At 45.1% G+C, this 14,152-nt stretch overlaps 1 protein-coding gene across 1 annotated transcript in view; it reads left to right on the top strand.

Annotated features, from left to right (window-relative positions):
* The first annotated feature begins 10,763 nt into the window (after window positions 1-10,763).
* RREB1 (ras responsive element binding protein 1) overlaps window positions 10,764-14,152 on the top strand; it is a 67,937-nt gene continuing 64,548 nt past the window's right edge. Inside the window, exons 1-2 of the mRNA XM_082480018.1 lie at window positions 10,764-10,826; window positions 12,089-12,291. Coding sequence (XP_082336144.1) covers window positions 12,178-12,291 — 114 coding nt within the window. The 5' untranslated portion in view covers window positions 10,764-10,826; window positions 12,089-12,177. The remainder of the gene's footprint in view (window positions 10,827-12,088; window positions 12,292-14,152) is intronic.

Below are 14,152 nucleotides of genomic sequence, written 5' to 3'. Positions count from 1 at the left end.
CTTCTGAATTCCATAACAAACTGTTGAACAGGATCCCTGCACCCTTTTTTTACACACGTGTTGCAGTCTGAAAATCAACAGATGCTGTTTCATTTTGTCAGTGTGCAGGAAGCACCTCCCACAGGTTAGTTTCACTGTGTGTACTTCAAAATAGAAAGAAAACTCGTTACTGAAGAATACCATTGGCAAGCAGCACTGCTATTTAAAATTTTCCTAGTGGCTTTCCTGTGAGGATCTCAACTTGGAGAGGCTTGCCAGCACCATCTACTGCTGTAATTAATTTACCTAACTAAAACATGAAAGAAATGTTGTATTTCAGAATTTAGAGCTCTGCAAACAACCCTGACGGTTACCTGCCCAGCTGGTATAAGCCAGTGGGTGTGCTTACAAGACTGTGGTAACGTGTTCATCAGTGATGGGAGAGAGATGTTTTTCTCAAGGGTGGGTTCTCCCTTCACCTGGAGGAAGAAATAACCTCAGTTTGAGTGATTTGTGGTACTCTGGCATCTATGGCGAATATATATCTAGAATAACCCCGGGTAAAATTAAACAGCTAGCTTATATCTCTTATCTCTGATTCAGAACAACAGGAGAATGGCAACCGGTGGTCATCTGTGCTTAATATCACATCGAGATGATGTAGATGGTGTATATCTGTACCTGGTCCTTAGGAGATTGTGTGAGATGGTTGATTTGAGATCTGTTTGTGCCTCATACAGTGCAGGGCAGGAGGGTGGTCTGGGCTAGTGGGTCTGCCTGCTATGGAGATATGAGCTAGGAAGGTTATCTTGCTCATGAAAAAGCTGTGTAGCCACTTCGGGTGTTGCAGTTGGAGGCTGACATTACAAAAGCCTCTAGGGAGGATGGGAGAGTGAGGGTTGTACAGTGCGCTTCTGAATCCCTTCGCTCCAGCACATCTCTCTTTCCTCTCTGTGGCATGTGGTTTCCCTCTTAAAATTTCAAGCTACAACTCTCTAATTAAAAAAATCTATTTTGGGGGGTATGGGTGTTTCTGAACACTTTAAATTGTTTTGATTATAGATTTTTGTTGTTGTTTGGAAAGTGTGATAGGGGGAATATTTCCTGTGCTGACCAGAAACAGAAGACAGGAAGATAATGATGTTAACAAGGTGGGGGAGAAAAGGAGGTGTTTGTTTAGAGAAAGCCTAGTCACTAAAGCCTGTGGAGCAGAGGAACCCTGCTGATAACACAGATGAAATAGTCTGTCTCTTTCCTAACTTTAGAGGAGTGGAGCTTTGTAATAAATGGCTGCCATGTGGCAGCTGTCTCCCAGCTTCGTGAGCCTGGCAGTAGTTAATCCTGTCAGCAAGTCATGCTCCCTGGAAAAGAGCAGCAAGAAGAGCTGCAAACTCTTGAATCATTCTCTCTGCAAAATATTTGCATGTTGAATCTCTTTCTGCTTAAAACGAGTTTGGTAATTTGGTGGAGGTTCTCATCTTTAAGTAGCATTAGAGTGCAGCTGTGTTGGCTTTTAAATAAAACGTTAGAAACGTGCTGAGATGTTGCAATTCTTTTCCCTCTTTAAAAAAGAAAAAAGCCATTTTAGTTTCGGAAGGTATATGTTCCAGGGTACAAAACGTGCTGTGTAAAGTAGGGACGCTCTGTGTTGCTATCCCTGTGTGTTAAGAAATTAATGGTTGAGCATCTGAGATCATGATTATCCTTAAAAGCTTGAGGCTTTAAAATTAATCTGTTCACTTTAATTTGCTTTTTGTGTTTTGCTGAGCATGTAATGTTTCGGTTTCCAGGTTTCTCCACAACCTGGAAAACTAGAACTTTGACTAAAAAAAAAAAAAAAGCTATGAGATTTTTTGTGCAATAATGTAACACCATCAGATTTTTGACAGGGCTTGTGATAAAATCATGATGGTTGACAATGCTGCCACCCAGAAATGAGTTTTAATCCCTGGAATTTCTACTCTTGCTTTTCTCGTATTGTGCATCATTTTACTGCGTTGTCTTGTGAGGTGTAAAGTGCTTTGGCGTGCTACTGGGTACGGTGCCCCAAGCAGAGAGTGCGCTGGCATCTCCTGCAAGGACAGCATGGTTGGGCTGCAAAAGATGTGTTGGGGGGCTCTGCGGTAAGCAAACGGATGCTCTCCTCCTTGGGTTTGCCTGTGCAAAGAAATTTGCTAGCATGTGGATGCAGTTACAGTGGTGAAATGCCATGTGGGACATAGCTACTCCGAAAGGGAAGAGTCTTTTTTTCCTGGTTTAGCTTAGCCTATTTCCAGAACAGTTTTTGTAAAATTGCTTGTGCGTTCAGGCCCTCTGTGAAGCTCCCTTTAAATCTGTCCTGGAGGAAGAGGATTGCAACCAGGGTGCCGCACAAGAAGCAGGGCACTAGCACAGGAGATTTTCTGTGTTTTCCTTGGTGTGACTCATCCTGCCCCTCTCTAATCCCTGCCGAACCCGTCCTGCTGCGCACACGCAGCTCTGGCTACGTGTGAAGAGCAAGCGTGAGAGGTTGAAATGTTTGCTTGTTTCTGCCTCCAGAGATTTGCTTTAAACCTTTGCTGCGAGTCCCGGGTCCAAAGCTGCCCTTGGCTGAGCTGTTGGCCGTCAGGGCGAGGGACAAGGACAGGGATGGGGATGGGAATGGGGACAGGGACAGGCCCGCCCTCCCTCCCTCCCTCCCTGACAGCTGCAGGCGCCAATTGCCAGCGAGCAGCCCAGCCGCATGGTTTCGTGGCTTTTCTTCCCCTCGTTATTAATGTTCCTTCTTGTTTCCGTGATGCTGGTGTGGAGGAACAACCAGGCGGATTGTCTCCTCTCGGGTTGGGTGCCTGGGCATCGGCATGGCCAGTTGGTACGGCACAGGAGCCCCTGTTCTTTCAGTGACACCAGGGGCTATTGATGGCAGCCTGGGGCTGTGCTGCTGCTGCACAGATGCTCGCTCTTGGCCCACCTTAAAAGGACAAGATATCCCGTGGCTTAGACTGGCCATATATTGTCAGGGATGTCAGCATCTTCGTCACAGCTACCCAGCCAAGCCCAGCGTCCTGCTTCACCCACCCCACGTCCCTGCAGCCTCTCCTCGGTCGGAGCTGAGGGGTGTTGTAATTCAGGCTGTTTGGAGAGGAGGTCGCTTTTCTTCTCCGTTACTCAGAAATGTTTTCCATCTGGCTCTCCCAAATGCAGTCCATCTAGCTCACCCCTCGGGCTCTTGGACAAAGTATCCCGTTTCCTCAGCACAGTGCTTGCTTAGCCGTGTAGGTGATGGGACATCAACCTATAGCTTCCCTCCCCTTCCCAGGGTTTTAAGTTAACTAGGTTTGGCAGGGCAAAGCAAAAAGGGGAAAAAAACAAAACAAAACAAAACCCAACCCAAACCTACAGAGCTACATTTTAGATTATTTCCTCATTTTGCATCCTCATCCCCTCTCTCTTGTCTGAGGTGGTGGCAGCAGCAGCAGCAGCAGAGGAGGTTTTGTGTCCCCGGGCCGTGTGTCCCCAGGGTTGCTGGGGCTCCCCTCGGGCAGACGTTCCCTGTTCCTGGGGAGACACGCGCGATGGGGTGCCCGCTGCTCCTCGCTTCAGCTTCCCCCTGCCACTCTGCTCTTCTGTCTCGTCCTCAGCTCCTTCAGGGGCCCTGTGGGCCGCGGTGTTTTTGGCAGGCACCGCTGGCCTGACCTGTTCCTGCCTTTGCAAGACACCTCCATCCTGCCTGCCGAGGGAAGAGCCTTCAGGGCCTGCTCCCTCCGGTCCCTGGCTCTGCTCCGGGCTCCCACCCTCTCCCAAGGCCGTCCCCTTGCCCAGCAGGATGTGAGCTAGCCCTGGCCCGAGGGAGAGACGTGGCGGCCGGACAGGGGGAGACCGATCAGTGTAGGGAGAGACCCTGGGCTGTGTCCCAAGAAGCGCCGCCCCACTGCGGCCGGTGCCAGCCCCGGGGTGGGGGGGGACGGGGACACGAAGAGACTTTATCGGGTCGCCACTTCATCTAAGGCAAATAAACTGGAGTCAAAGCCAAGAAACACATCGACTTCCTGGAACTCTGCGAGCCGTCCGCACAGCTGTCCCCACTCCCTGAACACATGCAAAGCAGAGCTTATAAGGACAGACAGTATTGCTTTTGTGTCCCTCCTCAGCCGGCGGGGAGGGCGCAGGGGAGGGGATGTGCCGGGTAAGGCCCAAGGTCTGTCTCATCCCTCGTTCCCCCAGCATCACTGTGGTTCCCTGGTGACTGGGGAAGGAGCAGGGCCTCCTCCCCACCCGCCTCCTGACATCTGCGCGGGCAGGCACGGGTGAGGATGGAGGGGTGTTCGCAGTTGTCTACATGGGAAGGAGTGGAGGGATGTCTGCTTACAGCCACTTGTTTTACTCTGCTGTTTGCCCCCACTTTATTTTTTTGCCTGTCTAAAAGTGGTGTTTGTGGCCCCAGGTTTGCTAAGCTGTCTTCAAATCTCGGTATTCTTTTTGCTTGAACAAGCTCTTGAAGCTGGCTGCAGTTCAGTGACAAAGGCTTCCTGGAGGACCAGGTGCTCACCCACAAGCTGATACGAACAGGGAGGATGAGGAACCGCTCAAAGATACTTTTTTGGTTGGGGGGGAGGGGGGGGGCAGCGGAGGAGGAGGGCTAAGGCGTTAGAAAATCTCAAAATTCAGCAGCAGCTGTTGCGCCCAAATGCGGCCGCCAATTACTGCAGCTCTCGTGGTGCCGTGCGTTTCGTGTGGCAGTGCCGTTCCCAAGACTGGCAGTGCTGGTCGGCAGCTCGGTGCAGGCTGGGCTCAAACCATCTTGAGGTGCCTACGAAGCATGCTGGCGGAGAGCTGGGCTTTCGGGAGCCCAGGGGCTGTCGGGTTTTGCTTTCGCTCTCGGTGCTGGAGCGAGCAGCGTGTGCCTCGGTTCTCCTTTCGAGCCTAGTGAGACCGCAGGCTCCTGCATGAGGGATGTTTCCACAGCACACAGCGCTTGCGAAAAGGGCAAACGTGGGTGCCCTGTTCAAGTTAGCAAATTTAGCACAGGGCCAAGAAGATAGGTACAAATGCATTAAGGCTGCCTGGTGTCTCCGTGCATGGTTGTGAGCCAGTTGGACCATATAGGTGAATTTCATCCAGGAAACCCCTGCTTTGCAGGTACGGCATCTCACTGTTACATGAGTATAGCTTCCTTGTTTTCAGCGTATTACATCAATGTAATACCAGGGTATCGTGGTGATTCAGAGTTGTCGTTCGCTTAAGGCATTAACTAAGTTCAAATTCTGGTATGCTTTGTAGAGAGATGCTTCTGGTCATCTGAGCCAAAGTCCTGAGGACCAGTAGTGGTCCTTAAGTCATCAGAAGGTGATTTTCAAAACCCACATAAAAACTAAACGCACATGCATGTCCCATCATGCACGCAAGAAAATAAAACAAGAGGAGTAAATATGTTTGAATTTTTAATATTTAGCCTAACTGTTAGGTGTTGTAGCAACATTATACAAAATAAGCTGGAAATATGGGCGTCGTCTTGTTCTTGTTTGGTGCTTCTTCCCCTGCTCCACCCCCAAAAGAGAAGGTGGTCCGTAGCTCAGTTTCAAGGCATGGCCATGAACTTCACTTTATTCTGTGTCTGGGTTTATCTGCCTGTGTACATGTTAGGTAAGAAAAGGCATATGGATGTTGTGGATTTGTAGGGTTATTTTAGGAAGCAAAGTATTATATATGCGCTAACATAGGTAAAACAACTGTATTGCTAATAGCTCAGAGAGTTCATAGCAGGAGGAGTGGTCTGTATTTTGGTGCTTGGAGAGTACCTTTCAGGAGATGTTGCTTCTTTCGGTTGTTGTCTTTTAGGGTTTGTTTTGTTTGGTTTTGTTTTTCCCTAGAGGAGAATGGTAGTTACAGGCACAAGTTCAAAAAACCTTTGGGGTAACATTCTTAGTTTTTACCACATATTAAGTGAAAGATCGACCACCGGGTACTCCCATGCCACTGTCTTTCTTTTTATGCTTGTCTTCCTTTCCCCATAGGCTGCTCTGTACTGTTGCTCCAGCAGTGGTGACAGTGAGGTGACGCTGCCAGTATAATTCTCTACCACTGGGTGCCGAGTCAGCACCAACACTTCAGTAGCAAGGGCAGAGTTGGTATTAAAAAGGTCAGTCGGGAAAACTTTTTTAGTTTGGTTTTCCTTTGCCTCGAGGCAACACATTTGAATAGTGTTAACCCTTTTTTCTTTCCACACGATGCCTTTTCACCCTCTTTTCTTCCTGCCAGCTTTGATGTAAAATCGCATTCAAAATGTAGTGTGGGTGATTGTGCGCATCTCTTGGGGTGGGAGTGACCATTTGTGCGTGGGAGTGTCACCGTGTGCTCTGGGAATAAAATCTGCTCCTCTGCGTAGAAGCTTAGTAGGAGACTAGTGCATCAGAAACTGTTTGGAGCACAGCGTAGTGATTCTTAGGTATTATAATCTCATGGGTAAACGGTAAACTTTTGTTTATTCAAATGTGATATCCCTCTTTGAAGTTCACTTCTCATCTAAATTTGTATACGAGAAGGTCTGGCCTTCATTTAAATGATCCTTGGGTTTTTTTCTACCACTTAGAAAAAAAGCAGTGGGAAAACCTTGAATAAGATAATAGCATTGCTAAGATGGAAATGATGAAGAAAGCTCAGGATTCCTGTTTGGGCCTCACGGGAAAAAGTGGTTTGCAATGCATGCGTGTGGGGGTGCACATTCCTAAAACTGTCATTTGTTTCCCCTGTTTCTCCTCCCTGCCGTGTTCTGCACTACGTACTACAGCATGTTTAATGAAACCAATAAAAGTATTTGGCTGAGAGTGTTAATCTTTCCCTGGCCCAATTAGTGCATGGCTTCTACTTTAACATTAGTGTGGATTTTTTTCAGAAGGCAGAACAATGAGCAGCTTTGTGCTACACACCAGGTTTTCCCCCTCCTTGCCTGTATTGTGTGTTTCTTCCTATCTATTCCAAAGGGAGAGCTCATGTGCAAAGACAGTGGAGCAATCTGGAGCAGAGACTTGTACCAGCTCCCAGGGGCCAGGACGTGTTGCTCCGTGCTTGTGTAGCCACCTCTCAATAGCAGGTCAAGTGACTGTGACTCTGAAGACTCATCACTTCTTCTCCTTTCTTCTTCCTTCCCCTGTGGCCTGTGTTCTCCATTTTGCTTCATTCGTGATGCTCTTCACCAGAAGAAAAAGCAGCTGTAACTGTTGAGAGTGGTCTTAAAACAAGAAGATTAAATACAAATACATACACATAAGGGAAGGGGGGAAGTAACTGTTGATGGGCTCAGCTTTAACATACAGTGGAGTCACACTTTATCCCAAAGGAGGAAATAGGTCTAGCAAGTGTCTTCCTGTACAGACTGAATGGGAAGCAACAAGGCTTTTTAGTTTTTTTTTTTTTTAGCTCCCTGCTTTCTCAGTGACTCTCCCATTAGCTGGTTATGAGGGGCATCAGGGGTGGGCCTCTGTCAGAAGCAGGAGCTAAAGGCCCCTCAGGTTTCTCTGTGGGGTCGAAGTTGTCCCAGTTTCGTGGTTTCAGCAACATCATCAAGTGGAGGGGACACATTCCTGCAGAAGAGACAGGTCTCTTGGTGTCGCCGTGCAAAGAGGGCTAACACATTGTTTTGTTTGGTCCCCCTTCCCCCGCCATGTGTTAGCTGTGTCGCTTGCTCTCTGCTTTTCCTCCTTTTCACAGAGGATGACTGTGACACTGGGGGGTTTCTTCAAAGCAGAAGATGACTTGAATGCTTGTGACCACTTCCCTGTTTCCTAGAGGCTTTGGTCCGATGTTGAATGCAACCTGAGGCTGCACTGTTTGCCAGCTTATTTCCTGTTTGCCCTCTTTCCTGGAGGTCTTTGTTTTCTTTTGGGGAGGGGGAGGAAGAAGGCTTCATCAGCACGACCTCCAAAGCAGGGGCATTTGGTGTGAGCTGAGGTTTGCAGTCCTAAAGGCAGCATGGCATAGGGCATCCATGCTGGTTGCTGCCTGTCAGATTCCCCGAATTTCATAGGTGCCGTGGAAAAAAAAAAAACACATCCCCATCCTCAGTGATGCATTTATTTAAAGAAAAATGAAAATTAAAAAAAAAAAGCTGCAAGAGAAATCTCTCAGTATGTTCCTGCCTAGAGGCATTCTGCCACGGGTTTTCCCACAGGAAGGAGTGATTTGGCCCAGTATTCTTATTGTTTCTATATCCTATTGCAAATAGAAAGTTACGCTTCTGAAATTGGTGTGTGCTGCTCCTGCAGTTGTCTTTGTTTCAGTGATGCATTTTTGCTGCATGCAAGAAAGTGGAAAATACATACGTAAATAAAAGTATGCAACAATAATACCTATTTGTGCAGAAATTTAGTTGCAATCTTTCAACTGCTTTCAAAATAGGAAATTTTTAACGTACAGAAAACACTTTTAAAAACAATATCGGTGACTATACATCTTTGTGTTAGCAGGAAGATATTCAGATTCAGAAATAAAATTACTGTTGGTTCATAGAAATTATGAAAAGCTGTAATAGCACAATACATGGTTGTACAGAGAGCAAGCTAGCAGGCATTTCTAAACCAGGAGGTAGGTTTGTTAATGTGTGCATATATGCCTACATCTTCTCTTTGTGATAAACATTTCTCATTTTCACTGTTGCTAAAAGCAGCACTAGGAATTCTGACTCTAGTTCTCTGGGAAGCTCCTCAGCTATCTTAAAGTTACCTTGGCCAACACAGGAGTCTTCACAGTTGCACAATAGATTGACTTTTTCCCGAATGGATCAGTGGTGAAGTTAATGTCCTAGATATTGACTGAAAGAGGAATGAATAGTTCTACTTTGGAAGGAAGAGTTGTTTTATATGGTTGGGGTTTTTTAAGGACTAAAGCACCTATTTGCATTGTTTTAACAGAAATCCCTCCAAATAATTTAAACTGGTCCTTATTTTTGGTGGTACTAAGCAGATACAGCCAGCAACTTAGAAGATTTAGGCCAGTCACAAAAATAACTCTGGTTCTTATTCAAAATTAAGTCAACACCACATAAGTGGTTAAAAAAAGATGTAGAAGGGAAAAAAGAAATTACTGTGTTGCTCATGACTGAGATGGACCTTTTTAAAAACAAACAGAATAACAGCAAAGTTATAACAGTTAAGGACAAACAAAATAAAGACAAACAAATAAACAGCTCCTATAATTACTGGAGAAAATACAGAAGAATGGATGCTTGGCCTCATCTTGGATCAAGAAATCCCTGTGTCACAGGGACCACTAGTGTTTTCTTGGCAGAAAAGTACAAAAATTACTGAAGAAGGTTTACCTTGAGTTGTTCAGGGTAGTATAAAAATAGTCTTTTTGTCTGTTTTTTGAAGATGCAAATAGAAAACGGTGTTTGCTAAGAAGCTGATGTTATCCAGAGCCTTAGGAACTGGGCTTAGTTGGGTCCTAGGTTCTGTCTCTAGACTGTGCTGACTCGCTATGTCAAATCATCTGCGTGCTGCTCCTAAGAGGGTCAGCGGTTAAACGTAGGAAGCTTGAGTCTGCTGCTTTGTCTGGCATTGCGTGAAATGAGGAACTGCTTGACAAGAGTCGGGCCTGTTCTCTTTGTCTGCCTTTTCTTGGGTGCTCTAAAATGTCAGCAGTTGGGATAACGTACTCATTTATTGTTTGCAAACGCTGTTCAAACAGCATTTGAAGATGTGTTACGTGACTGATTTGCATGTCATCCTTGAGAATGTTTTTTTAAAAGGAAGAAACCCTGTTGAGTTAACCACTGTTTCAGGCCAATGGTCTCTGCTTTCTGAAAAAAAGGAAAACCTGTATTAAGTTTGGTGGGTGCAGTTTATAAATCTGAGATGATGAAATGTCCACAGTGTGTTTGTTTCCATAATGAAATAAATATTTTGCTTGTAAGGTTATAAAGGTGTATTTCTCCATTAAAAATGTATCAGTAGTTTTCCGTATTACAAATAACCTTTCCAGAGGCTATCACCGTGGGTGCTGCAGGCAGAGAACTCTCTTTCTCATGTATCCATCATTCCTCATCACCTCTAAAAATGATGTTTAACTGCCCTGTCATTCTTCAGCCAGAACAGGCACCCTTCCTGAAACCCCAACGATAGTGTGATAAGTTGGTGGTTTCAGAAAGGGGTGTGGAGAAATTCTGTTGGCACGTATGATGGTTGCTTATGTCTTCAACTCCTGTGAAAACCTTGGGCAGTGGGTGTGAGGAGTGTGCCAAATGGTCCCAGAAACCTCAGCAGTCATTTTATCATTGCTAGAAGGAAGAAAAAGGTCACCATGAATTCATGTATTGGACTAAATGTTAATACTCCAAGAAGAGAAGGGGGGAGGAGTGTGTGTATGAAATGAATCACTTAAATACTCTAGCTGCAGAATATTCTTCCAACTTCTCAACCAAATGTCATGACTGTCAGAGATATGCTAGCTTGCTCTCTCCTTCTCCCCCTCCTCCATTTTGCTGGCTGAATACTGAGGACCAAGCTGGTAAAGATTTCCTCTCTTCGTTTGCCCAGGTCTCATCACTGGCAGAGGCAGCAGCATCTCCCAGCCCAGTGCCCAGCCACTCGTGGCAGTGGGTGCTTGACTGTGCTGGCACTGCTTACATGCTTCTGTTATCAGACCTGTGTACTAGTCAGGGGAGCCCTCAAACTAAAGGGCTGTAGTCTTATTTTGCTAAAATGGCTTCCAGAAAAACTTACTCCCTTTCTCTTTTTCCCTTTTCCCTCACGTAGTGCTAGAGGGTGCTGCTGAAGAAGAAGCTGAAGAGCCAGACGCTACCATACATACTACACTAAGTGAGGAGATCAGCAACCAAGAAGAGAGTCACAGTCAATCAGGGGATAAAAATGAAGGTAACTGGTTTGACTAGCTCTGTGTGACTCTGTAAATTAGGGCATTGATTAAGGCTTGTAGAAACATTTCTTACCCATCCATACCCCTTATCTGTGTGAAGAGTGTAAGATACACTGAGCAGAAGCACTGGTGCATACTTTTCTTTCCCCATCCCTAACCTTTATCTGTCTGAAAAGTATAAAGTAGGTTGAGCAGAAGCATGGGCACATAAATACTCAACTACCACTGCAGGCTTCCAAACTAAGATTTTCTTGGCTCCCAATAACTTGGCACCACATTACTTAGCCTAAAAAAAACACCTGTTTATAATGCTCAAACTTATCGTCCAAAGACTGTATTATGCAGAGATCAAATGTTCACAGAGAAACATGTTTCTCCTTGTTCACCCTCACATCCTCTTGTGTTACAGTGACTTTCTCCCGACAGGCATTAAGATTCTGTGCTTTCTCCCAGAGGTGACAGAGCAAAAGACTTGCAGGGTGTTCCTGGTTGTTTGGGAGGCTTTTTTTAGGGGAAAGGAGGGTTTAATTTGAAAGCATTTTCGTTTTCAAACTTGTAAAGAGGAAGGTGGAAGGCCTTACCTGTGTGTTTGACATGTCTTTATGTTGAGAAACTAGAGGTGAGATTTTAGGTGTGTTTGGAATTTGGTGTCTGAGACATGAGCATCCCTGCTACATACAGAATGTGATGGAGAAGTCTGAGTCTGAACAGCTTTAGCTGTGGCATTAGTCATGGATGTAACACATATGCTCCATGGACTAATATGGCTTGGTAGACAAAAAAGAAAAAAAAAATCTACATAGATGCCAGCTGTGGCAGTAAAGGGGCATTTGGGGGGATCTGGGATTTTGGTTTGGTTGGATTTTGGTAATTTAGCTTATTCCATATACAGAACTGGCTTAAGCTATGCTAGAAAGAGAACCCAGTACCCTACACTGTGTTACTAATGCCTTAATTGTGCAGTTCTGCTCAAAACACGTGCTTGCTTGAATGATTGTGCTTGCCAGAGTGTGCATTCATCAGTACTGCTCTACTAGTTCATGGTGATCACAAGGTACCATGAATAATACCATTTTACAGCAAGAGAGTTTAAGGTAAAGCACTCTATAAGCCCCATACTGAATTAAGGTTGAAAATGAAGATGAACGTGAATGTCCGAGAAGAAACGTACACCTTGTCCTACGCATTACAGTATGAGAAACTTTTCCTGTTACAAGAACTCCAAGTATTATGGGATGTGTGTTTTTGTTTTTAATTCTAGAGAAGCAGCTGGAAAGCTTAAACAGCTACAAGGTATCACCAAGTTCACCAAACAGTTTGGACGGAGCAGACTTGTCCTCCATTGACGCCATGATGTCAGCAGTGATGAATGTGGGGAAGATTGCTGAAAATGGCGGGAACTCTCAAACTATCAAATCCCCCTCGAAGTCTCCTGCACCAAATCGGATTGGCAGGAGGAACCAGGTGTGTAAACCCAAATGCAGGGAGCGTGAAGGGGAAACAAGCAGCTGCGTGGGAAGTGATAAGACATAAGTATGTTTCTTTGATGGTTTGGCTTTTTTTCCCTCAGTGGGTATTTCTTGCCACAGCCATTGCTCCTCTGTTTATGTTTTCTGGTGGCTCTCCAGAACATAACTTTAGAAAACTCGGAAACAAAGGGGTCCACTTGCTTGGATTCACGTGTAAAACATTTGAGCATGAGCTCTGATGTTATGCAATGGTGAGCTGGTCTAGCAGATGCCATTAGCAGTAGCAAAGCCACCCTAAGATTTGCTGCTTCTTCACCGCTGCATCCTTTCTGCAGGCTCTTGCATTTGCATAACCTGTTGGGGCACCAGTTCATTTCATGAAACTAGGAAAAAAGCAGTAGCTTAGAGAGGAGCAGAGCGGTGTGGCAGGGCACTTGGCTCGGCCATCGTGTGGGACCCCTCGTGAGGTGTGCAGCTGTCCCTGGGAAGATCCAAGTGATTTAAGGTTAAAGGTGGTGCTAGAACGAAGGGTCCATCAGGACGCTCGGGTCACACGTGTATAGTGTAAGGTGCCTTTACTTCATTTTTAATAAAACTATGGAGAGCTATTGCGGAATGCTTTGTACAAATCTTGCAGACCAAATCTATGTAGCTTTTATCAGTTTTTTTCCATTTACCAGTTGATGGCACCAGCTGACAGCAATATTGATGTCAACAAGTGAAAGGAGAGAGTTGTATCAGTTAAAGCTGTGAATATTTCTATCCATGTTTTTCTCCTGCTGGGTGAATGCCAGCAGAACAGCAAGAAATACCCCAAATCCCTGTGTCCATTTGACTTTAGAGCTTGTAGTGAAGCACGGAGAATTTGTAAATGAGTCAAGATGTAACAAGGACCAGAAAGGTTGAGAGGCATGACTCGTGATGTTCCTATAGTAGTTTATTAATAGCTTGCCGAGTAGCTGTCCAGCTGACAGACTTATGACTTGTCTTGTTTTTTTTTTTCTTGAAAGCAGTTAAAAGCCATTAACTGTAAATGAACATTCTTAAATGAAGGGTCTGTACAGTATACTGGCAACAGTGTTTGTGAGATTGTATTGTCTAGCACCTGGCTTTAAGGTTTGATTGCAGTATTCCCACTTAGGGGCTGCCCTGTTTCCTTGATTTCATCACGTGAAGTAAGGCACTGGAGTTCAGACCAGTCTCAGTGGCAGTGCTATTACACAGCTGTCCGCCGGTACACCATGTGGTTTGGCTTCAGGGAAGTTTATTAGCGTTAGTGACCTTTATTCCACCTGATATTTCGATGGGCATCGAATCAAAGGAAGCTCGAGAGTAAATGTGACAGGATTAAGAGGGATTCTTACAGCATAAAAATAAACAAATACATTGAAAACATAGTAAATAGTCTATTTGTTTTTAGGCTGAAAGATCGTTATCGCCAGAAGGGCAAATGGCTATATTACTGAGAAAATAGAAGTGAGATGTGAAATATTAAGTGGGTATCAATCTGGTTAGCAGCCTCTAATACAGCAAATTTCCACTTTCAGCATAGCAGAATGAAAGTACTGAATTGTTTCAGTGTGTAGCAGCGCACAGATCTCAAATTCTGGTCAGAATGTGCCCCTTATTATAATTTCAATGATAATAACAGTTAGCTAGTTTTCTGGGTCTGACTGCTGTTTCCCATGAGTTGGCAACGAGACATTCTGCTGTGAACCTTTGTCACAAAGTCTATGGTTCTCTTCATAACGCTGACTTTTAGCTTGGCTCTATTCTACTCATAGTCTAATAAACACGTTCTCACATCAAGCAGCATCCATTTTTACTTCTCGTTTACTTTGCTCTGGAAGAAAATA

Source organism: Vanellus vanellus (genome assembly GCF_965231255.1).
Source record: "Vanellus vanellus genome assembly, chromosome: 2".
NCBI classification, from domain to species: Eukaryota; Metazoa; Chordata; class Aves; order Charadriiformes; family Charadriidae; genus Vanellus; species Vanellus vanellus.
Note: the sequence above shows the minus strand (reverse complement) of the source record. Positions and strands in the feature narration are given on the sequence as shown.